Raw genomic sequence first — 25,076 nt, 5'->3', positions numbered from 1 at the left:
CTGGAAATGGGTGGGAGGAATCGGGAGGAGAGCTGTAATGGGGGAAAAGGAGAAACATATGTACCAAAAATAAATTAAAAATATAATTAAAAAATGTAAAAAGAAAAATCTCATTGTAAAACAAACTTCTGGAACAGAAATACATAATTCAATTCCATTGATTATACCTAAGGCATAAGAAATGAAGTGGGAGTGTGGGTGGGAAAAAATAAAATGAAGTAATAAATTAACAAGGTCATTTTTGTCATGGAACTTATAAACTCGTAAAAATGCATAATTGTCAGATGAAAGAGTTCCAGAGTCAGGAAGCGAATTCCCCATGACTTCTGGCTGTAAAAACCTGCGGAGATTGTGGCTGAGTGAGATGGAGGCTGCTGGAGTTCCAGACATTCCTCTTAAAGGGTCCGTTCAAGGAATTAAGGGACTCACTGGGTCTGCACTCCAGTGCTAGGGCAGCATAAGGCACTAGGGACATACAGGGGAAAAGTGAATTATGTGGCTTCAAGATGAGTGTTGGAGGGGCAGCATTCTCCCAGACAGAAGTGCTAGCAGAGGTCACTGTTCCTTTGCTGAGCCCTCCAAACAGTGTCACCAGGGACGAGCTATATCTAAGTCTCCATTAACCTAACATTGTTCACCCTGGTGATTCCCAGATCCCTCTCCATCCAACCTGTGGGCCTAACCAAGCCCTTTCCTGTGGCTTTTTCATACAAATGGCCTGTCTTGCCTCATGCTTCCAACTCTCCTACAATCTCCCACATGAGCAGCAGCAGGCCTCTGTGTGCCCTGTAATTCTTGCTAAGTGGCACTAAGCCAGACACTAGCAGCAGCCAGCCTTGGCTCGCAACTTGGCCTTTACCAGGCACCTCCAAGCCCAGCACAAGTAGCATCCACCTGCAAATCGCTTTGTGGTCCTGGGGCATAACACAGGTTGTGGATGATCTTGGCCTGCACCTTACTTGACACCCCAGAGCCAGCACACCTGGTGGTCAGCTTCAGACCACACAGAATCACCACCCACCTCCACAAGAGACACACTCAAGGAACAGACTCAGCAGATACCTGAGATCCACTGAAGTAAGTCCTGCACAGGTTAGCCCCTGCACAGCTGATCCTCCATGGAGGTCATCATGACCAGTCTTCACAACTGATCAGCCTAGGGATCTCTCTCTCCCATTGACATGCCAATAACAATCAAGGCTCAACTACAAATGGAGAGTATATACCACCCACACAGCCCTAGTGGTGAGGGATGGAGGGGTGGGGGAGGGTGGCACAGAGCATTTGGAGTCCAGCTCAGGTGACCTGGAAGGCCAAGGCCTTCAGGACACCTACTTTATAAGGCCACTCTACCAAGACTGGGAGACATAACAGCTCTACCTAATATATAGAAACAAACACAGGGAGGCAGACAGAATGAGGATACAGAGAAACATGACCCAAATAAAAGAACAGAACAAAACTCCAGAAAAAGAACTAGAAAAAAATGGAGACAATCAATGTACCAGATGCAAAATTCAAAACACTAGTTATAAGGATGTTCAAGGAACTTAGGGGAAGAGAAGAAGAACTTAGTGAAAACTTTAACAAAGAGATAGAAAACAAAAATGAATATAGAAAACTTAAAAAAGAACCAATCGAATATAAGGAATACAATAACTGAAAGGAAGAATATATTATAGGGAATCAATAGTAGAGTACATGAAACAGAGGACCAAATCAGCAATTTGGAAAACAAGGAAGCAGAAAGCAGCCAATCAAAACAGCAAAACAAAAACAAACAAACTAGAGTCCAAAAAAATATAAGGAGCCTCTGGGACAATTTCAAGTGCACCAACATGTGCATAATGGGGGTGCTAGAAGAAGAAGAGACAGAGCAAAACAATGAAAACCTGTTTGAAAAAATAATGATAGAAAACTTCCCTAACCTGATGAAGGAACAGACATACAAGTTCAGGAAGTAAAGAGACCCAAAAAGATGAACCAAAAGAAGCCCACACCTAGAAATACCGTAATTAAAATGGCAAAGATTAAAGACAAAGAGAGACTCTTAAAAGAAACAAGAGAGCCCTGGCCGGTTTGGCTCAGCGGTTGGAGCGTCGGCCTGCGGTACAGAGAGACCCGGGTTCGGTTCCCGCTAAGGGCACGTACCTCGGTTGCAGTTTGTCCCCGGCCCTGGTTGGTCGTGTGGGTGGCAGCCACTTGATGTGTCCCTTCACATCGATGTTTCTCTCTCTCTCTTACTCTCTCTCCCTCCCGCTCTATCTGAACAAAAATGAAAAAAAAAAAAAAATGTCCTCGGGTGAGGATAAAAAAAAAAAGAAACAAGAGAAAAGCAATTAGTAATTGATAAGGATGCTCCAAGACAGTCAGCTGATTTATAAACAAAGCCTTTCCTGTCCAGAAGTGATTGGCATGGAAGATTCAAAGCAATGAAAAACAAGGACCTACAACCAAGATTACTCTACCTAGCAGAGCTATCATTTAGAATCAAAGGAAAGATAAAGAGCTTCTCAAAGAAAAAGCTAAAGCAGTAAAGCACCACCAAACCAGTATTATAAGAAATGTTATATGAATAATAAAATGGGAATAAATAAGTATCTATCAACAATTATTTTAAATGCTCAAAAGACATGGTAGCTGAATGCATAACAAGACCCTTACATATATGGTCTATAAGAGAATTCAGATCCAAAGACACACACGGAATGAAAGTAAAGGGATGAAAAAAATATTTCACAAAAATGGTAATGAAAAAAAAAAATGTTGGGATAGGCATACTTTTATCATACTTTAAAATAAAGGCTATAACAAGAGACAAAGAAGGATTCAGCAATTCCATTTCTGGGTATTTATCCAAATAACCCCAAAACATTGAATTGAAAAGACATATGTATCCATATGTTCATTGTAGCATTATTTACAATAGCCAAGATATGGAAGCAACCTAAGGGCCCATCAATAAATGAATGGAAAAATAAATGATGCATTTATATAATGGAACATGATTGAGACATGAAAGAGAATGCAATCTTGTCATCTGTAACAACATAGATGGATCTAGAGGGTATTGAGCTGAGTGAATTAATTCATATGATTTCACTTATACATGGAATCTAAAACACAAAATGAACAAGCAGAACAGGAAACAGACTCAGACTCATAGAGACAGAGAACGTTTTGAAGGTTGCCTAATGGGAGGGAGTTTAGGAAATGGGTGAAGAGGAAGGGATTAAAAAGTACAAATTGGGACTTCCGGTCAAGATGGCGGCGTAGGTAAACGCGGTATCGTGTCCTCCCACAACCACATCAAAGTTACAACTAAACTACAGAACAACCATCATTCAAAACCACCTGAAATCAAGCTGAATGGAAGTCCTACAACTACAGAATTAAAGCAGCAGCCACATCTAGACTGGTAGGAGGGGCGGAGGGAGGCGCGAGGGGCGGCAGCAGTGGCGGTGGTGGCGGTGGTGGCAGCGGCAGCGCTACGGGCTGGTCCCACACCCAAGTGTGGCGGATAAAAATCAGGAGGATACCTCGGCTGGGAAGGTCCTTCTTGAGGACTGAAGGGTCCCCGTCCTACACCAGGTGCCCCATTCAGGGTTCCAGTGCCAGGAAGAGAATCCCCATAACTTCTGGCTGGAAAAACCAGTGTGAACTAAGGCTCAGGGAAGCTGAAGCGGCTGGAGCCCTAGGCAGCTCCTTAAAGGGCCAGTGCACGGACTTAACGAACTCTCTTCCTCTAAGCTTGGAGGGGAGGCAGCTCCAGGGGCACCAGAGACATCCAGGGAAGAACTGAACTGTTTGGCACTGAAGTGAGGGCTGGCAAGGGGGCTTTCTCAAGGACAAATGTGCTGTCAGAGGCCTTTATTCCTTTGGTGAGCCCTTCCCTGGGACAGCAGACAGAAGCCATATCTGGGACTCCAGCAACCTGGCTCACACTGGTAGTCCAGCCCTGATGACTCCCTGAGGCCCTGCCCCACCCAACTTTCAGGCCCACCCAAGCTGTTGCCACTTGCTTAACCATAGGATTGGCCTGTCTTGGATCCTGCTTCAGGTTTTCCTAAATTCTTTCAAACGAGCAGCCTCTGGTCTCAGCTAGCCCCATACCGCACATTAAGTAATACACAGAAACAAACACAGGGAGGCAGCCAAAATGAGGAGACAAACAGGTCCCAAATGAAAGAACAGAACAAAACCCCAAGAAAAGAACTAAGCGAAATGGAGATAAGCAACCTAGCAGATGCTGAGTTCAAAATACTGCTTATAAGGATGCTCAATGAACTTAGTGAGAACCTCAGTTAACTTAGTGAGGGCCTCAAGAGCATAAAAAAGGACCAGTCAGAAATCATGGATGCACAGTCAGAATTGAAGGAGGCATTAACTGAAATAAAGAATAATTTACACAGCTTCAATAATAGAGTACGTAAATCCAAGGAGCAAACCATCGATTTGGAATATGAGGAAGCAAAAAATGCCCAATCAGAACAGCAAAAAGAAAAAAGAATCCAAAAAATGAGGATAATGTAAGGAGCCTCTGGGACAACTTCAAGCGTGCCAACATTCGCATCCTGGGGTTGCCAGAAGGAGAAGAGAGAGAACAAGAAATCGAAAACCTGTTTGAAACAATAATGACAGAAAACTTCCCTAACTTGGTGAAGGAAACACACACACAAGTCCAGGAAGCACAGAGTCCCAAACAAGATGAACCCCAAGAGGCCCACACCAAGACACATCATCATTAAAATGCAAAAGGTTCAAGACAAAGAGAGAATCTTAAAAGCGGCAAGAAAAGGGCAGTTTAGTTACCTACAAGGGAGTTCCCATAAGGCTGTCAGCTGATTTCTCAAAAGAAACTTTGCAGGCCAGAAGGCAGTGGCAAGAAATATTCAGAGTGATGAAAAGCAAGAACCTACAACCAAGATTACTCTATCCTGCAAAGCTGTCATTTAGAATCGATGGCCATATAAAGACTTTCCCAGACAAGAAAAAGTTAAAGGAGTTCATCACCACCAAACCATTATTATATGAAATGTTGAAGGGTCTTTTTGAAGGAAAAGATAAAATATATGAACAAACAAAATGGCAGTGAATACATACATATCTATCGACAATGGAATCTACAAACAAAATGAACAGGCAGAACAGAAACATTCTCATAGATACAGAGAACATTTTGTTGTTTGCCAGATGGGAGGGGGGTTGGGGGTATGGGTGAAAAAGGTGAAGAGATTAAGAAGTACAAATTCATTGCTAGACTGACAAACCTCAAAGGGAAAAGTGGTTGGGAGGGTGGGAAGAAATAAACCAAAGAACTTATATGCATAACCAATGGACACAGACAATAGTGTGGGAAAAGGCAGGAGGGGGGCGGGAGTGGGGAGGAGGGGGTCAATGTGGGAAAAATGTGGAACATCTGTAATACATTTTACATTCAACAATAAAGATTAAAAAAAAAAACAAATTGGTAGTTACAGAATAGTCATGGGGAGTATAGTCAATAATACTGTAATAACTATATATGGTGTAAGATGGGTACTAGATTTATCTGGCTGATCATTTTGTAAGTTCTATCTAATCATGTGCTTATAAACAAGAAACTAATACAATACTGTACACATCATCTGTAATTGCAAAATATAATTTTTTTTTTTAAAAAAAAGAAAGGAAAAAGTTAATTCTGCTTAATGCAGGGACGAAACCTATCTCCTAGTATACCAGTGTGGGGGTGGGGAAGTGGGGGAGATCAAGATTTATCCAATATTATTTAGAGGGCTCAAATACCATCTTAAAATCTATTTAGAACACCACTTATGTCCCTAGCGCATCTTTTCTTTCCTTTAAAAAAAAACACTATATTTTAGTGTTGTTGTTTTTTTAAATACCCACCCATGGATATGTTTTGATTCATTTTTAGAGAAAGGAAAGAGAGAGAAGGAAACATCATTGTAACAAAGAAACATCCATAGTTTGCCTCCCATATACACTCCAACCAAAAATGGAACCTTAAAACTAGGTATGTGCCCTGACCAGTAATTGAACCCATTACCTTTTGGTGTACAGCATGACACTCCAACCAACTGAGCAACCTGGCCAGAGCTGGTTTAGCTTCTTAAGTGACACACCCATCAACCAGAAATCTTTTACATCAATCTCTTTAAGCTATAAAAATGTCATGCAGCCCTGGCCGGTTTGGCTCAGCAGTTAGAGCGTCCGCCTGCAGTCCAGAGAGACCCGGGTTCATTCAGTTCCCGCTAAGGGCACATACCTCCGTTGCAGTTTGTCCCCGGCCCTGGTTGGGTTGTGCGGGTGGCAACCACTCAATGTGTCCCTTTCACGTCGATGTTTCTCTCTCTCTCTTTCTCCTTCCCACTCTATCTGAACAAAAAATGGATAAATGTCCTCGGATGAGGGTAAAAAAAAAAAATGTCATGCAAACAGACAAAATATATCAATATAGAATAAAAACATACAATTTAAGTTATTTTAGGCATTTTTATTTAATAAATAACTTCAGTAAACAGCATTGTAAAAAGTGAATTGTTAAAATTAAAAGGCACTTAAAATAAGATTGTGACTAGTATGAAACAAAAGGGGCAACTCAAACAGTGAGGAGTAAATATACAGTGGTCTGTTATATAGCACTAACTGCAAATATGACTGGTATAGTGATAGCTGTTGTTTAAGCCACAGTACAACTTCACATGTTCATTTGAAAGGCAAATTTACAGCTAAAACATCAAAGAAAAAGTACTGATTTTAAAAAAAGTCTTGCCTCAAAATTGTAAATACATTAAATGAGTAGAAGTGGTGATAAAAAGCACCAGGCTTTAAACAAAACAAAATAAAATCACCCAAAAGCCCTCAATTCAAAAAAATGCTATGTAAATTAAGGCTTTAGGTAAATAATGCTAAATTAAGGAGTTTTTGCACAATATCCCCAATACTTTTATCCAAGGCTTGAATTTATAAACAGAAGGCATAAAAGTTCTAAGATTAAGTAATTCTTAAAATGGCACACATATTTTAAAGCTGTTTTCCCTTCCTAACTCTCCCATTTTCTCATGGCCTTTGTAGATAAAATATTTCAAAACTAACTTCTAAAATATTCATCTTTCAGATATGTCATAAATCATGTCTTATAGGGAAATTACAAAATTAATTTAAAACAATTCTAAGCTAACCAGTAAGATACTTTGGAATTTTTTATAACTGAAAATGGACATATCTGTAAAGCTACAAAACAGTTTGAATACTTGATTAATAAAAACTCTCATCACACTCAACTACTGTCCTTTCAATCATTCTAGAAATAACACTTAATCCAATAAGAGCTTGATTTCAATAGTACAGGAAGAAAAGGTCAAAAAGGCACAACGGGACCTTAGCTGACAAGGATAACCATCCTATCTCAAGTCTTGTCATTCCTAGGCATTGATTATAACATTATTTTCAAAATAATAAAAAAAATTAAATTATACATATTGTACATTTTCAAAACCTACACAAGTAAAACCCATGGTGACATTGCCCTAAAGCTACTTTTCTCTGTGACTATGAAAATCACTACTTTGCATTCAGTGTTGTAAAATTTGTATAGGTAGTGCTCATTTTCCCTCATACTTCGGATTGACAACAGTCGTTACAGCACTCTTATAAATAGGATTTTCACCCTAAAAAAAAAAAAAAGTGAGAAAATAATCAGTTACTCTATGGTCATTTTCAGAAGTCGTTTCCATTTTATTGGTTCAGATACCGCACTCAATTTTTTTAAAAGGTACGAATAAAAGTTTACCCAATATGAAAAATGAAAGCTTTGCTCTACAGGTCTAAAGGTGCCCCTGGAATTTGGCATTATTTTATTCTTGAGTCCTTCCTCCTTTGGAGAGTTGATTCAAGAATGTTCTCCATAACAGAGAAAGTACTGTTACGGTTTCTCTTTTAGCTAGTTTTGAATACCCGTCTTAAGAAAGAATTAGCTCTTTTGCCACCAATTGCCTAATTTTTAAGCCTTTATTGTATACAAAGGGTGCATGATAATTAATGAGAATCCTTGGTTTTCATTTCTGTGAGGGAGGGAGGTTCTGCTAAGGTTCTTCCATAAAAGTTACTGATTTGGCGAGTTCTAGGGTAAGGCTGTCAGTGTCACTGAGGGCACTAGCACCTTCCCCAAGTCACCACATTGCCAAATTTGCTTAGAATGTAAACAAACATAATTACCATTCTTCACAAAATAATTACTTTTCAATAATGTACTGGTGAAATGTTCTATTTTTATTGCAATACCATATTTACTAAAGAGAACTGAAATCAAGTCCAGTAAATGACTCTAAGCCAAAAACACAAAAGATCTTTCAAGATCCAAAAATATGAGTGATGTTTTAAGCAGGAAAGTAACTTAAAAAAAAAAAAGTAAAACATTAAAAAGAAAAAAAAAAATTCATGATGGGTGGCTCAGGTTAAGAAAAATAAAAACTTTAAATAAAAAAGAAAATAATGTACAGCCTCACACTACTATTTTCTTTAAAAAGTCTCATGCTGCCCTGGCCGGTTTGGCTCAGCGGTTAGAGCGCTGGCCTGCGGTCCGGAGAGACCCGGGTTCAGTTCCCGCTAAGGGCGCGTACTTCGGTTGCAGTTTGTCCCTGGCCCTGGTTGGTCGTGCGGGTGGCAGCCACTCGATGTGTCCCTTTCACGTCGATGTTTCTCTCTCTCTCTCTCTCTCCCTCACACTCTATCTGTACAAAAAAAAAAATGGAAAAATGTCCTCGGGTGAGGATAAAAAAATTTTTAAAAAGTCTCATGCTAATTGATACATTCAAATATCTGCTATCTACAGCATTCTTTCTCCTCCTGTTCTTATAAACTGGAGTCAGCTTGAAAGTCAAGTGAGACATGCAGCCTATCGTTCTCTATCAGGGAAAATTACAGCAGACATTTCACAATGGAGACAGAAAACGATCCTAGCAACTACATTCTTAACAAGTAATATAGTACAAATAAGTTACACTTGATATTTCTATCCTCCTATCTGCATATGATAGTACTACTGCCCATTCTTTAAAATATGCTGGGGAAATAAATTATCCTTTACTTAAGTTTATCTGAAATAGTGCATTAGGAAATCTAATATTTAATACTTAAGAATTATAAAGGAGGTACCAAAAAAAACAAATAATAAAAGATAAATAAATAAACAAAAGAGGAAAAAATATTTATTCTTAATGATGAACCCAAAATACAATTTATATGACAGAACTTACCTTTGGAGAAAAGTTTCCATATACACAAACATTTACGTTTATTATTTCAAAGTCCATTCAAACAAAAATTCAACATGCAAGGTTAGAGGTAAAATGAAACTATCTGCATTAGGTATTATTTTAAATGGAGGTAAACTAAAATAATTCAGATTAGTTTTCATTGTTCAGAATGCAACCCCACCCCTATTCCAACAAAAATGCAAAGCCTATTTAAATCAAAAGAATAGGTTATATTCATCAATGAAATCCTCTGTAGTCAGTAAAATTTCATCTTTGTGCTTACTCTAGAATAGCTGACAGGGGCAGCTACAGAATCAACTCTACAAAATATATTAAATATACAATGCATAACTGAGGGAGATTAGGAATCCAATTACTTTACATACAGCAGGGGAGAACAGACTAGACAATTTTTCAATCCACTTTAACAATTATAAAGTTGATATTTTGATTTTTCTAGTGTGCCTACATGAGTCTTTGTACTGAAATAATTACAGTGGCTGCCCATTATCCAAAATATGTTAATAACATAACTGATTGGCAAACTTTGGTCTCATATCAGAAAAGTGCTTTACAAGCCATTATTTATCTAATTTCTTGATATTCAGTCATTAATTTCTAATTTTTATTTTTACTTTAATTTTTCTGGATAAAACTCAAAATAATCTGTAGCTATTAGTTTGTCTAGATTTCACTAATGAATAAAGACATTCATTTTACTTTTGCTTTTTGAATTATCCAAAATACTTATTTTGGCTGAAAACGTAATATTTTAGCCAAAAATTAAGTTAGCAATACAAACTTTAAGTTTCACTATTATTGATATTTTCCTTCAAAGTACAATTTAACATACAGAAAAGGTGAAAATTTCACCTTTTGGTAGTAGGATATCTTCTTCTATGAGATGTAACCGTAAGAAATCATCAATATTTGACTATTTTTGACCTAACACAAAGAAAGAGGGAAGGAAGGAAGGAGGAATGGAAGTAAAGAAAGGGAGAAAGAAATCCAAGTGGCAGTTTCCTTCTAAAAATGATTTTCTGGAAAGTATTAGATAAGAAAAAGAATGTGACAAGTCTCAGACTAATATGAAAATGGACCAACCTGCCCATATATGAATCTGACTAAAATTTTTTGCCATCAAATTTAACTTTGCCATTTCAAAAGTCTTAAAATCTGTTTAGAAATAAAAGGAAAATCAGACCAGTAACAGTTTCTATTATTGATACTTCCTATATGTCTAAAAATATTAAACATCCCTATATTAAGATCTTAATTATTATTTTATAAGCAAAACTACAGTGTTGGTTTCTATGTAATAAAGTGATTTCCCCAATATTATGTTTGCCCAACACAGTAGTGTTACTCTAACTTACAACAACTGTCAAAAGGCTACAGTTTTCTATAGAGTGATGTGCCTCTTCCTACCCAGGTAATAGTCTCCTGAAGAATATGTGATTGCTACCTGTACAATGTAGTGGATAACATGACCTGCAGCTCAAATGCCTGGGTTTAAATCTCAGCTCTTCCACTAACCAGACGTGAACCTGGGTCAAGTTACTTAATCCTCCTTGTGCCTGTTTTCTCATATGTGAAATAAGAATAAAAATAGTGGGGGAAGGAAAGAAGAATTCTGGATCACCAGTTGGGAGAATTTGTTCTAATCACAATGTTTTTATCACAGAGTTTTAGGAGCTTATACTAAAATATGCTAAAAGCATTTCATGAAAATTCACATATTAGGAAGAATGCTGTCCACTGCTGGTAAGAGTCAATGGTAAATTCGTCATCCAGGTTAAACACAGACTCATCAAAATAACTTGCCCTAGCTTACAGAAGAGGATGAGCAAGCCTTATTACAACTATGACATTTTCAACTAAGTTTTTATTTAAAACTGTAATCGGATTTTTCGCGTTAACGTCTTTGTTTCCTTTTTTAAAAAAGTTCAATGTTATATTTGAATATTAAGACTCATTCAAAAATCAACCCAAAACATGTGTACATATAAATAAAAGATCTGGTTTTTAATAGAATTTTAAGTTATAATAAAGAATAATGAATCTCAAAATTGTTCTAGAACCAACAAATGTTATGCAAGGTTACATTTATTTTTGTCTCTTTTGCTATTTAGAGTTCACATTCATTTTTCACTCTAAAACTTACATATGATTAATTTTTTCTATAAATATAATACCATATAAAGCACTGGTATATAGTGAGGATTGTAACTACATGGTGATATCATGTCAGCCAAAAACAACCACTTCACACAACAGACATTACAGACTCCTTGTTAAAGATATAAAAAACTAAAGCTCTAGAAAGTGAGTGACTCACGACTATTCTACTTACTAGTGGAAGAGCTGGGATTTCACCCTAGTGAATCTGACCACAAAGCACATTCTCTTTTCACTACAACACAGCTGGCTGCATCTAGGCCATGATTATAAAGCCCTTCTAAACACTAACTCTAAATTAACACACAAAAAGAAAAGCCATAATATAGTCATATAAATAAAGCCAGACTTTTAAAAAGTAGCAATAGTGATAAAGGACACACAGTGCAATCAAATATAATGAAAGTTCACATGCAAAGACAGAAAATGAAAGAAAATACGAACGGCAACTTAGAGACCAGCTTTATGTCCATAGTTTGGATTCTTGAAATTATTAATAGGACTCTTGTAAATCGGATTTTCTTGCTAAAGTAAAAGAAATAGTTTCTATTGATTTCATCAGAAAAAATTGACATGTATAGTGTTTAAACACTATAAAAGAGAATTTTTTATTATTTTTATTCTTCTGAAAATCATTATCTTCTTTAAAAACCCAAGTAAATTGTACTATAATGCAAATGACTAAAGTTAATTTATAATTTAAAAATACTGAAATTTGTCACAGCCTTCCTTTATCAAAAGATGAATAATACACAAGGGCCAACATCTGGCCACCTTACCTCCGACTCCAAATTTCAAAGTCCTAAATGCTAGCAGACTTTCAGCCATAAACAGCTTTAATTTTTTTTTCCCATAAAGCAAGGTTTATTAAGTTATAATTTACAGAGGGTAAATACATCCTTTTTAAGTACAGTTCCATGAATTCTCAAATGTACAAACATATCCACAATCATGGCATCCCAAGAAGATCCCTCATGACCTTTACCCCCACACCAGGCCCTGGAAACCACAGATCTGATCTCTGCCTGTATAGTTTTGCCTTTTCCAGAATGTCATATAAATGGAATCATACAGTACATATCCTTTTGAGTCTGGCTGCTTTCACTTAAGGTTCTTTGTTGAAAAAAAGAAAGAGAGAAAATCTTTCCATTGATAGAATTCTACTTTACATGAGACAAAAAGGCAGAAGAGTAGATTTAAGACCAAAATTATTAAGGAAATAAAAATACTAACCACAGTAACCAAAGGATACATTCTTAAAATACTTTGTTTTAATGGGATATATTTTAAGATGTTTTGTTTCTCACTAAATGTAAGTTCTATAAATAATAAAGTTCTATAAATAATAAACTTATGGAAGAAAAAAACACTTAATGAGGACTTTAATAATCAGTTTTAGATTTAATAAACAAGTGTCAGAAGTATTACACTTACTTTATGACTCACTTTACTTTTTAGATGTTTTGCAACTTACCGTGTCCCACTTGGCATTCATTTTTTCCTTTTCAAATTTGGCAAATTCCCTTCTATCATGAATTATCATTAAAAGCTTCCAAATCAGCAGCAATGCAAGGCCAATCAGAACAATTCCAGCAACCACACCAGCTACAATTGGAATTATGTCTGGACCAGTGGGGCACTCTGTAAAGTATAAAGAAAATACTGAGCACCCCAGGGATTAATGTGTGCAGAGTACAGCTAAAACTATAAAGAACTGGGCAGTTTCTTATAAAAAGATAAGTGAATGCAGACTACCCCAAAGAATCCATTAAAAAAAGACACTAGAACTAACGAATGAGTTTTATAAGACCACAGGATACATGATTAATAAACAAAAAAAAAATCATTATGTATTTCTATACTTTAAAATTTATTTTTACAAACTGGAAATTGAATTTTAGAACAGTATCTTCTACAATAGCTCTAAAAGTCATAAAACAGTTATGTATAAATCCAACAAAATGTGTGCAACATTTGCTGGATGCTAAAAATTACTAAACACTGATGAAAGAAATTATTCTATGTTCATGGATTTGAAGACACAATATCATTAGATATCAATTTTCCTCTAATTTAATCAATGCAATCCCAAAATCTTGGTAGGATTTTTACATATATCAGCAAATTAACTATAAAATTTACAAGAAAGGCACAGAACTAGGAAAGCATTACAAAAAATAGTTTTGGGAAAGAGCAAAGTTGGACTACTTACAATACCAGACTACAACAGTAGTGTAAAGTAACAGTAATTGAAACAGTGTGATATTAGCTAAAAGACAATTGCATAGATTAACGGAATAGAATATGGAGTCAGAAATAGGCCCATACATATAAGGTTATTTCATTTTCAATAAAGGTTAGAAAGGTCAGTGTTTTCTACAAATGGTACAAGAACTACAGGATATGCATATGCAAAAGACTAAATCTCACTCCATAGACTAAGATTAACTCAAAAGGGGTATAGACGTAAATGAAAAACCAAAATTATAAAACTTCTAGAAGAAGAAAAGTCCTTACAAACTTAAGTTAGGCAAAGAGTTCTCAGATAAAATAACAAAAGCAAGGTACAGTTTTTGGTAAACTGTAGTTCAATTAAAATTAAAGCTTCTGGTCTTCAAAAAACCCTGTTAAGAAAATGAAAAGACAAGGAGGAAAGGACTGGGAGACAATACTGTAAAACACAAATCTGAAGAGGCAAAACAATACAAAGACTTTAAAAACCAGTTTGGCTTTTCCTTATAAACATATACATAGAATATCCCCCCAAATCCATTCCTAATATTTATCTAAGAGAAATGAAAACTTACATTCCCCCAAAAAGACAAAGATATAAAAAAAGCGCCTAAGAACACTAAGATAAAAATGTTTTTTTCTTCTGAGAAACTGAACAAAACCACCCTTTATAATATCCCTTAACAAATTATCTTTCCTAGTGTCCCAGCCTATTTCAAGTTCAAAGTTAGATATCAATAATGATATAACTCTTACTGAGTACCTACTAAGTGTCAGGCACCATGCTACATGCTTTGTGAGGATTATTGCACTTAATCTTCAAAGTCATCACTCATAAAACTTAAGACTGATTTGTTCTTTTCCTCATTTCTTATATAGTTAAACACTATTTTAAACTTAAGATTAGCAATGTCCCAACTTAAGCCTAAAATAATCAAGGTGGAAGCCATTCCTGGGTATTGGAAAAGCTGCCAATAGGCCTAAGTAGTAGAAACAAGACATAAAAGAAAATGAAAGGCATTTTGAAATGATCAGATTTCTACCTGGAGTCTCTACAACATGTACAATGGCCTCGTTGTTCCCATTCACTGAATATGTGAAATAGAACCAGCAATCATCAACATCCTTCTCCTTACAGTGGGACAGGGGATCAACCTGGCCTGGCTGGGGTAATTTGTCCCGACTTTCAACCTTGGTAATGTTAAAATGGGAACATTCCTGTGCGCATGTGTCTTTCTTTTCTCCTTTATTGAAGGCTCTGCACTGAACACATTCTCTGTTAAAACACAAATTATTACATTTAAAATTTATTATTTAAAATAAGTATTTGCTTAAAGATCATTTCGTGGGTTAGACTCAAAATCTGACCAAATTAAACCAAGAGCTATGAAAGATTTGAATAAATGAAGATGCATATGACATCTGTCAATGAGAAACTAAATACAAAGATGCCAGTTTCCCAAGTAAAAACATAATTTATTACTGTTCAAACTAAAATTCCCCAAAATAAATAAAAGAGTAGCAAAATAAAACTAGCCCTATCAGATATTAAATATATAACAAAACCAAAGTAATTTAAACAATGTGTTGCTGATACAATAAGAGCCAATAACAGCTTTTCAAGGAGCAAAACTTTCAATTTTGCTTAGTAAAAAGATAGTAATTAATTGGTAATGCTAATTTAACAAAGATTACCACAGGAATTCAATTATATAACAAATTCAGATAAAAATAACAGTATCACCCTCATATGACACATTTTAACACCATGTAACAAGCACTCGCTATTGAGAAAGAAGTTTTAAGATTTAAAGAGTGGCTTTCCTGTGTCAGATACTTTATTTACAATGTAAGTTACTACAGTTACTGTGCTAGATCTAGTGATAATACATAGTTAGAACAACAAACAGTAAATATCAAGTATTTCAAGCAAATAGGAATACTTACTTATGCTCAGCACAGACGCCAAGGCAGGTCTGACACATTTCACAAGTTGGCCCTTGAAACTTGGGATCCGTGCACTTACAGGCACCACACTCACAGACACCCCGGCCATTGCATATCTGTCCATTTGTGGCCATGCACGAAGTAGTGTCCAGAGAGCAGTCACATGCACTGCCCGTGTAGTTAGGGTTGCATTCACACACACGACACTTGCAAACACCATTTCCTGCAATTAAAAATACCATTTCTCATAACAATGGTAAAACATAAAAATTAGAGCACTGAATTAAAAGTAAAATTGAACAATAATGCAAAAAAATGTATCTAAGAAATGAAATGACCCTCAATGCTGTGCTTTTTTTCTATTTATTCACCAAGCTTGAACATTTTTATTGTATTAGATGGGAATTACATTTTATAACCATTTTATAACCCCATTCTCACCTCCACAAATTAAGCCATTGGATCTATCACAGTTGAAATTATCACACTCGCAGAACTTGCCAGAATAAATTTCATTTGTATTATCCCTCTTCCTACAAACACACTGTCCACAGACACACTCTCCGTTGTTACTACAGATTTCTGAACTGTTTTCTTTCCTGCAGTAGGCATCCATATCTTCACTGTTAACTTCATCTGTGCTACATTCACAATGTCTGCCAACTCGTCCCTCGTTGCACCTAAAGAGAGTTCAAAATTTCAATCACATAAAAGAAATAGCAAAACAAGTTAAGCTGTGAGAAAGAATGGGAGAGAAAATAAGACTGTGAACAATGTCTTTAAACTACAATCATATTACATGGGAGTGTTTCTGTACACAAAAGTGTAAATATGCACACACATACCAGCCACTGAAGTTCCTACAGAGTAGATGCAAGGGTCTGGGAAAAAAAACCTTTCCTCAGAATAACCCTTTTAGCTAAAATGAAAATATAAGCTAGCAATAAACACGTGAATAAACAGGATAAATTTATTTTGGAAACAGGATAAACTTATTTTTAAAGAAAATGTTATGTTTTCAAATGATACCCTATTACATTTGCTATTATATGTAAAGTATCTCTAAATTTAAAGCCACGGTCCAATTGTTAATCTAAAAAAAATTCAATAGGAAAAAAAAACTGGCAGCAGAGTAACTGGAAGCTACACAGACTGCTTCCCAGGACCAAACTGGAATTACAACTAAAACAAAGACAAATCACTGGGAAAAACCAACTGAAAAGGAGCTAGAGAGAACCCTTATGACCAGGAAGAAGACACTAAGCCTCGTGGGAATTATGGAAGTGCAAGAGGGAGGGCTGGGAGCCCACCGACAGCAGCTGAGGCAGTTTTAGCTGTGAGCAGTTCCTTCATAGAAGTCGGGGTTTTGTGAAACCTCAAGCTGGCTCCAAAGCAGAGTGGCGGTTCGTCAGCACAGAGGGGCAGCCCCTCAGCACACAGTGGCAGGATAGGGAAAGACCTGGATAACACCTAGCTGCAATCACCGGAGCTGAGACTTTGTCCAGCATGGAGGAGCGCAGGAAAAAGGGCACCTCCCAGAAGGGCCAGAGCACTAAGTCAACTACAGCCACTCACCTTGGACTCTGGCAAGGGAGATAGGACTGGATTGGAACTGTTTAAGAGCATCGGGTGTTTGTGGCACAAGGGAGAGAGGTAGGAAGGACACCAGGAATTTTATGCTGAATCACTCCCTCATAAGATAGTAGCCATCTTACTCAAAGAGCCCCTTCCCAGAGCCCCAGGAAGAAGAAACTGCCCCTCCTTCCAGAATTTACCACCAAGAGGACAGCCCAGAGAAATGCAAATTAACGCTCATTAAAGCTAGAGACTACCAGCAAGCAAGGAGGGGTTACAAAATAAAGCCATTGCCTTAACTGCTTACCCTGTACACTTGAGGGATTATTCATTCAGCTGAGGATTACAACCAAGGCTCATCAAGTAACTGAGACTAACAGCCTCCAGGCAAAAGCTAGAGGATAAGTGAACTTTTCTTTGGCTTGCAAATCACCCAGGAAAGTAAAACGTGACAATGGTGTTTAACGTGGGTCCTCCCACACTCATCCAAACCCAAGAGAGAAAGCCACAAACAGCAGAACACCAACACCCACAGGAAAATTTTGGCAGACTCCAAAACCCACTGAGAAAGCCAAAATGGTAAAACAAAGAAACAAATCCCAAATGAAAGAACAAGAGAATTCTACAGAAGAGATAAATGAAATGCAATTAAGCAAGATACCAGAGGTAGAGTTCAGGGTAATGATTATGAGGAAGCTCAACACAATGAGTAAAGAGCCCAATAGCATAAGTAAGATATAGAAACACTGAAAATCCACCAAGCAGAAATGAAGACTGAGATAGCACAAATAAAGAACATACTGAAATGCCAGCACAGTAGAGGAAGCTAAGGATCAAATTGGTGAATTAGAAGACAGAGTAAAAAAAGGGCACCCAATCAGAGAATCAAAAAGAAAAAAAACAATTAAGAAACAGGAAGACAGTTTAAGAGAACTGTGGACAACATGAAACATAACAACTTCTGCATCACAGGAGTTCCAGGAGAAGAAGAAGATGAGCCAGGGTTAGAGAATATATTTGAAGACACAAGGACAAAAAACTTCACTAACTTAGTGAAGGAAAAAGGCATACAAGTTCAAGAAGCACAGAGAGCCCCAAGTAAGAACCCAAAGACACCCAACCAAGACACATAATAATTAAAATGCCAAAAATTAAAGACAAAGTGAGAATCCTAAAGGCATCATGAGATAAGCAGTAGGTTACCTAGAAAGGAACGCCCATAAGGTTATCAGTTGACTTCTCAACAGAAACACTACAGGCCAGAAGGAATTGGCATGAAGTAATCAAGGTAATGAAAAACAAGGATCTGAATCAAAGACTACTCTATTCAAAATAGGTGAAAGAAAGAGCATCTGAGACAAAAAAAAAAAAAAATGCTAAGGTAATATATTAGCACCAAACTAGCACTGCGAAAAAATGTTTAAACGACTGCTGCAAGTAGTGGAAGAAACAGGAAGAGAAACATAAAAATAATAAACAAAAATGGCAATAAATAGGTACAAATCAATAATAACCTTAAATGTAAATGGATTGAGCGCTCTGATCAAAAGACACAGAATAGCTGATTGGATAAAAAAGCATGACTCATATATATGTTGTTTGCAAGAGACCCACATCACAACAAAAGACTCACATACATTGAAGGTGAAGGGATGGAAAAAAATTTCTAACCAAACGAAAATGAAAAAAATCCGGGGTAGCACTACTCATATCCGATAAAATGAACTTCATAATGAAGACCATAACTGAAGACAAAGAAGGTCACCACATAATATTGAAAAAGCATATCCAACAGGAGGACATAATCTTGGTAAATATACTTGCACCCAACAAAGGAACACCAAAATACATTTAAAAACTTCTGGAGGACTTCAAAGGAAAAATCTACAGCAATACAATCATAGCAGGGGACTTCAACACCCCATTGACATCAATGGATAGATTCTCTAGACAAAAAATTAGCAAGGAAACTAGATCAAATAGATTTAATAGACATCTACAGAGAATTACACCCCAAAACAGCACAATTCACATTTTTCTCAAGTGCACATGGAACATTCTCAAAGACACACCACATGTTAGGACACGAACTAAGTCTCTGCAAGTTCAGGAAGACTGAAATCATATCCAGTATCTTCTTAGATCACAATGGCATGAAACTAGAAATCAATTACAATAAAAACACTGAAAAACATTCAAATACATGGAAGTTAAATAACATGTTCTTAAACAATAAGTGGGTTACCAAAGAGATCAAAGAAGAAATTAAAAACTTCCTGGAAACCAATAAAAATAAACACACAACGACACAAAATCTATGGGACGTGGCAAAAGCAGTCCTGAGAGGGAAGTTCATAGCATTACAGGTCTACCTCAAGATAAAAGAAAAATTTTTAACTATCTAACTCTACAACCTACAAAACTAGAAAATAAACAAAAAGAAAAATCCAGAGCAAGTAGAAGGAAAGAAACAGGAAAGGTCAGAGCAGAAATAAATGACATAGAGACAAAAAAAATAAAAACAATTCAAAAAATCAATGAAACAAAGACCTGGTTCTCTGACAAGATATGATTGATGGACCCTTAGCCAGACTCATCAAGAAACAAAAATTGGCCCTGGCCGGTTTGGCTCAGCAGTGAGAGCGGCGGCCTGCGGTCCAGAGAGACCCGAGTTCAGTTCCCGCTAAGGGCACGTACCTCGCTTGCAGTTTGTCCCCGTCCCTGGTTGGGTCATGCGGGTGGCAAACACTCGATGTGTCCCTTTCACGTCAATGTTTCTCTTTCTCTCTGCCCCTCCCACTCTATCTGAACAAAAAATGTTAAAATGTCCTCAGGTGAGGTTTAAAAAAAAAAAAGAAACAAAAATTAGAACCCAAAATCACAAAGAAAAGTAATAGCTGACTCCACAGAAAGACAAAGGATTGTTAAAAAATACTATGAACATTTATATGCCAACAAATTGGACGATCTAGGCAAAATGCACAAATTTCTAGAAATACACAGTCTTGCAAAACTGAACTGGGAAGAAATAGAAACCTTGAACAAACCAGTAACAACTAAGGAAATTGAAAATGTAATCAAGAATCTCCCAGCAAACAAAAGTCTTGGCCCAGATGGCTTCATGGGGGAGTTTTACCGAACATCCAAACATCTGCCACCCATTCTCTTTAATCTATTCCCAAAAAAAATCCAAGAAGAACACTTCCAAATTCGTTTTATGAGGTCATCATAATTCTAATTGCAAAACCATATAAAGACACTACAAAGAAAGAAAACTACAGGCCAATATCCCTGATGAACAAAGATGCCAAAATCCTTAACAAAATATTAGTAAATTGGATCCACAATACATTCAAAATATTATTCACCATGACCAAGTGGAATTCATCTCAGGAATACAAGGGTGGTATAATATTCGCAAATCAATAAATGTGATACACTACATAAACAAGAAAGATAAAAACCATGTGATCATATCAATAGATACTGAAAAAGCATTTGACAAAATCCAGCATCAGTTTCTGATAAAAATACTCAGCAATATGGGAGTAGAGGGATCATATCTTGACATAACAAAGGGCATATATGAAAAACCTATAGCCAACACCATACTCAATGGGCAAAAACTAAAAGCATTTCCCTTAAGAACAGGAACAAGATAGGGATGCCCACTTTCACTACTCTTATTTACATAGTACTGGAAGTCTTAGCCACAGCAACTAGACATGAAAGAAAAATAAAAAGGATATAAATTGGAAAGAAGAAAGTGAAACTGTCATTATTTGCAGATGACATGATATTATACATAGAAAACCCTAAAGACTACATCAATAATCTACTAGATTTAATAAACAAATTAGGCAAAGTAACAGGATACAAAATTAACATCATGAAATTGATGGCATTCTTATACACCAATCATGAACTCACAGTAAAAGAAACTAAAAAAAAAAACAGTCCCATTTACTATTGCAGCAAAAAAATTAACATACCTAGGAATAACCTTAACCAAAGCAGTCAAGTACTTGTTTGCATAAAACTACAGGATATTAAAAAAAGAAATAGAGGAAAATATAAAAAAGTAGAAGTATATACCTTGTTCATGGATTGGAAGTCTCATACAACTCAACAAAAGGAAGACAAAGAATCCAATTAAAAAATGGGCCAAAAGGACCTAAATACACACCTCTCCAAAAAGGACATACAAATGGCCAAGAGACATATGAAGAAATGCTCAATGCCACTAATCATCAGAAAGATGCATATTAAAACCTCACACCTGCCAGAATGGCTTCCATCAACAAATCATCAAACTACAAGTGCTGGCAAGGGTGTGGAGGAAAGGGAACTCCAGTACACTGCTGGTGGGAATGCAGACTGGTGCAGCCACTATGGAAAACAATATGGTGTTACCTCAAAAAATTAAAAATTGAACTACTATCTGACCCAATGATCCTACTTATAGGAATATATCTTAAGAAGCCTGAAACACCAATCAGAAAGAATATGTGTACCTGTATGTCCATAGCAGCACTATTTACAATTGCTAAGATCTGGAAAGAGCCCAAGTGTCCATCAATAGGTGGTGGATGGATAAAAAAAAAAAAAAAGGTGTGGTACATATACACAATGGAATACTATGCAGCTGTAACAAAGATCTCCTTATCATTTGACACGACATGGAGGGACCTGGAGAGTATTATGCTAAGTGAAATAAGGCAACCAGTGAAAGACAAATATCATACAATCTCACTTATTTGTGGAATATAATGAACAAAATAAGCTGAACAAAAACAGACCCAGAGACATAGAAGTAGGATTCAGAATGACAAACCTCAGAGGAGGGTGTTGTGAGGAGGGAAGAGATAAACCAAAGAACTTATATGCATATATGCATAACCAACAGACAAAGAAAACAATGCTGTTGGGGCCAGGGAATTGGAAGGAGGGTGTCAATGGGAGAAAAGGAGAAACACCTTTAACAAATTAATTAATGAATTAATTTAACAAATTTAACTAATTAAATCATTAATTAATTTAAAACTAAATAAATGAAAATTTAAAAGTATAATAAATACACCCCAAACACACTGCATGGAAGTTGAAGAAAAGCACTGCGCATATCACTTGAGAACAGAAGTGACATACTGTTTGGAAACAAATTTGTCCTATGGGTCCACTTTTCAGACACACTGTATATTTTTAAAACACCTAATGCTTATAGACACTGAATACACTAATTCTGTACCTGGTAATTTTATATAGAGGGAAGGAAGGCAAACATTTTTAAGATAATCTTTTCATTTAAGTGAAGTCTTACTAAAAATGGATCAACATGACTCATGTACATGAACATTAAAATGCAACATTTTAACTGGTATTTAAAACAGGTAGTAAATAACTGATGATAAAATAAAGCTACTTATTTTTCTCATGATTGAAAACCTTAAGAGCCCAGTCATTTGGGGCTGACATTTAATCAAAATACTCTCCTTTTATTAGGGGGAAAGGTGTATTCAGAGTATTTTCCATTTTAACTTTTAACTAAACTAATCACAGTGTAAAAACAAATTTTAAAATAATTTGATTAAAATTAATTTGATTCTAAGTTCTGAAATACTGTTTTCTTTTAAATTTTACAAAATGTATTCATTCTTTAAAAATTACTCCAACCATGCAGAAGTATGTATGCAGTACAAGGTGACCATCCTTTAATTGCTTCCTAATTCCATATCCCAGATTAAATCACCATTAGAAGTTTGATATACTTTTCCGAAGTATTTTTACAAAATATATATTCTTATTGATTTTTTAGAGAGAGGAAGGGAGAGAGACGGAAACATCGATGAGAGAGAGAAACTTCAATTAACTGCCTCCTGCATGACCCACACTGGAGATCAAACCCACAACTCAGGCATGTGCCCTGACTGGGAATCAAACTGGCACCTCTTACTCCATGGGACAATGCTCAATCCACTGAGCCACAATGCCCAGGCCCAAAGCAATTTTTATAAACATATTTATATATAAGCTTATTTAGCTATAGAACACTTAGATTGCTATTATAAGAGAAAAAAATCCAAACACTACCTTAACAGTTTGTTAAGCATACATCTTGAATGGCTATAAAATCTTTTATTTTAGCCCTGGCCAGTTTTGCTCAGGGGTTAGAGTGTCAGCCTGTGGATCAAAGAGTTGTGGGTTCGATTCCGGTCAAGGGCATGTACTTTGGTTGTGGTTCAGTCCCAGGCTCTGGTCGGGGTCATGTGGGAGGCAACCAATCAATATGTCTCTTTCTCTCTCCCTCCCACTCAATCTGAACATAAATGGAAAAATATTCTCAGGCAAGGATTTTTTAAAAAGTTTTTATTTTAAAGAGCAGTCTTAAGAAAAAAAAGAACATTCTATAAGTATCACACACAAGATTGTAAAACTGATCTTTTGGTGAGCAACAGCAATTACACAAAAAATGTATTTGTTCCATATAAAGATTTTTCTTTGGATATCCCAAAACATAACCTACTTATATCTTTCCAAAGTAATCAATACCTCTGTGTGTCCTCCATCCGCCTCCAGCTTACCTACAAGCTCCACACTCAAATGTTCCATTCCCTTCATGACACTTTGGACTGCTAGGGATGCCTTCACTTTGGCACTCACACTCACAGATGAACTGAAGAATAATCTCTACTTCTTCAGTGAAGCCCAGAGGTTTAATTTTAATGGTTTCAGAATTCTTATTTGGGCATTTATTTGAAGTTATGCTAATTTCAAATTGAACCTTAAAGGAAAAAACAAGATTAAGTTTGAAGTTAACAACTAAGCAATTTAAATCTACTAAAAATATTTCAAAAAGCTCATTTCTTTTATTCTCAAGTTATAAACTAGACTGCTTATATAAAAAGCAATTTTTTTCATTTCTTCAGGAAATGTTTATACAACCTACCTCATCTCCAATGGAAATATTTGAGCATTTTCTTCCATTTTCCCCTGTTCCATTCACTCCATTCTTGCAGTAAGATTTATAATTTATTGTTACTCCTTCTGGCAATTTGCTGTTTTCCAAAATTACTTCTGAGGAAAGGGACTAAAACAAAGAGAAATTATACATAGGAAAGGCAAACAAAATGCTACTATAAAATAAGTTGAATGCATAAAACCAATGGGGAAAATAAACCATTAAGAAAACAATATCATTTAAATAAAATATTTGAAACCAAATCCCGAGTGTCAAGAAAACACAGAACCTAGAGAAACAGGCTCTAATTCATAAGGATCAAGTCTTCAAACTAATATACATGATTGAAAAGTGAGAGTATTTGTATTTTAATTACTGAGTTAAAATAGTAATAATCATATAGCACACAAGCCTGATATTAATTATGAGGAGTCCTCTAAGAACTCAGAACCAACATTTGCTTTCCTCACTGGCAATATGGCACTATGACTACAGCTAACATGAGACTAAGGTAAACAATCTACTATACAGTCCGGGAAAAAATTTGTTTAGAAACTATGGTATCCCTGGCCAAAACAAAACAAACAAACAAAAACACCAATAGCCCCAAGTAAGAAGGATTCAAACTAGTGCTTTTTTAGAATATCAGACTGCTCAGGAAAACACAAAAGGCTGTAGCAGCAAGATATTGCTTGTACACACCCCTACACTGCAGGGAATTTATGCTGTTAAGATGGAGAACTAGAACAACTATGGGGAAGACATGAAACAACTGTAATCATGGAAATCTATAAAAAAAACAAAACAAAACTCTTTCTCTTTGAGTAGGGTCTTCCTAAAACATTTTGGAAACCTCTGATATGAACTAAAAAATATATCTAAAATTCAACCTGTCAAGGGAAGAGGAGAAGTGAAATATACAA

The 25,076-nt window shown here is 36.2% G+C and overlaps 1 protein-coding gene across 3 annotated transcripts in view; it reads right to left on the bottom strand.

Annotated features, from left to right (window-relative positions):
• Positions 1-6,494: 6,494 nt before the first annotated feature.
• Positions 6,495-25,076, bottom strand: part of ITGB1 (integrin subunit beta 1) — a 56,343-nt gene continuing 37,761 nt past the window's right edge. For all 3 annotated transcript variants that reach the window (XM_036260585.1, XM_036260594.1, XM_036260605.1), the window contains 7 exons: positions 24,142-24,282; positions 23,777-23,976; positions 16,062-16,300; positions 15,621-15,843; positions 14,717-14,949; positions 12,916-13,082; positions 6,495-7,676 (listed from right to left, as the gene is read on the bottom strand). In XM_036260585.1, coding sequence (XP_036116478.1) covers positions 7,611-7,676; positions 12,916-13,082; positions 14,717-14,949; positions 15,621-15,843; positions 16,062-16,300; positions 23,777-23,976; positions 24,142-24,282 — 1,269 coding nt within the window. In that variant the 3' untranslated portion in view covers positions 6,495-7,610. The remainder of the gene's footprint in view (positions 7,677-12,915; positions 13,083-14,716; positions 14,950-15,620; positions 15,844-16,061; positions 16,301-23,776; positions 23,977-24,141; positions 24,283-25,076) is intronic.

Source organism: Molossus molossus, unplaced genomic scaffold (genome assembly GCF_014108415.1).
Source record: "Molossus molossus isolate mMolMol1 unplaced genomic scaffold, mMolMol1.p scaffold_m16_p_1, whole genome shotgun sequence".
Taxonomy (NCBI): domain Eukaryota; kingdom Metazoa; phylum Chordata; class Mammalia; order Chiroptera; family Molossidae; genus Molossus; species Molossus molossus.
The sequence above is the reverse complement of the archived record's forward strand: the minus strand, read 5'-3'. Positions and strand labels throughout refer to the sequence as shown.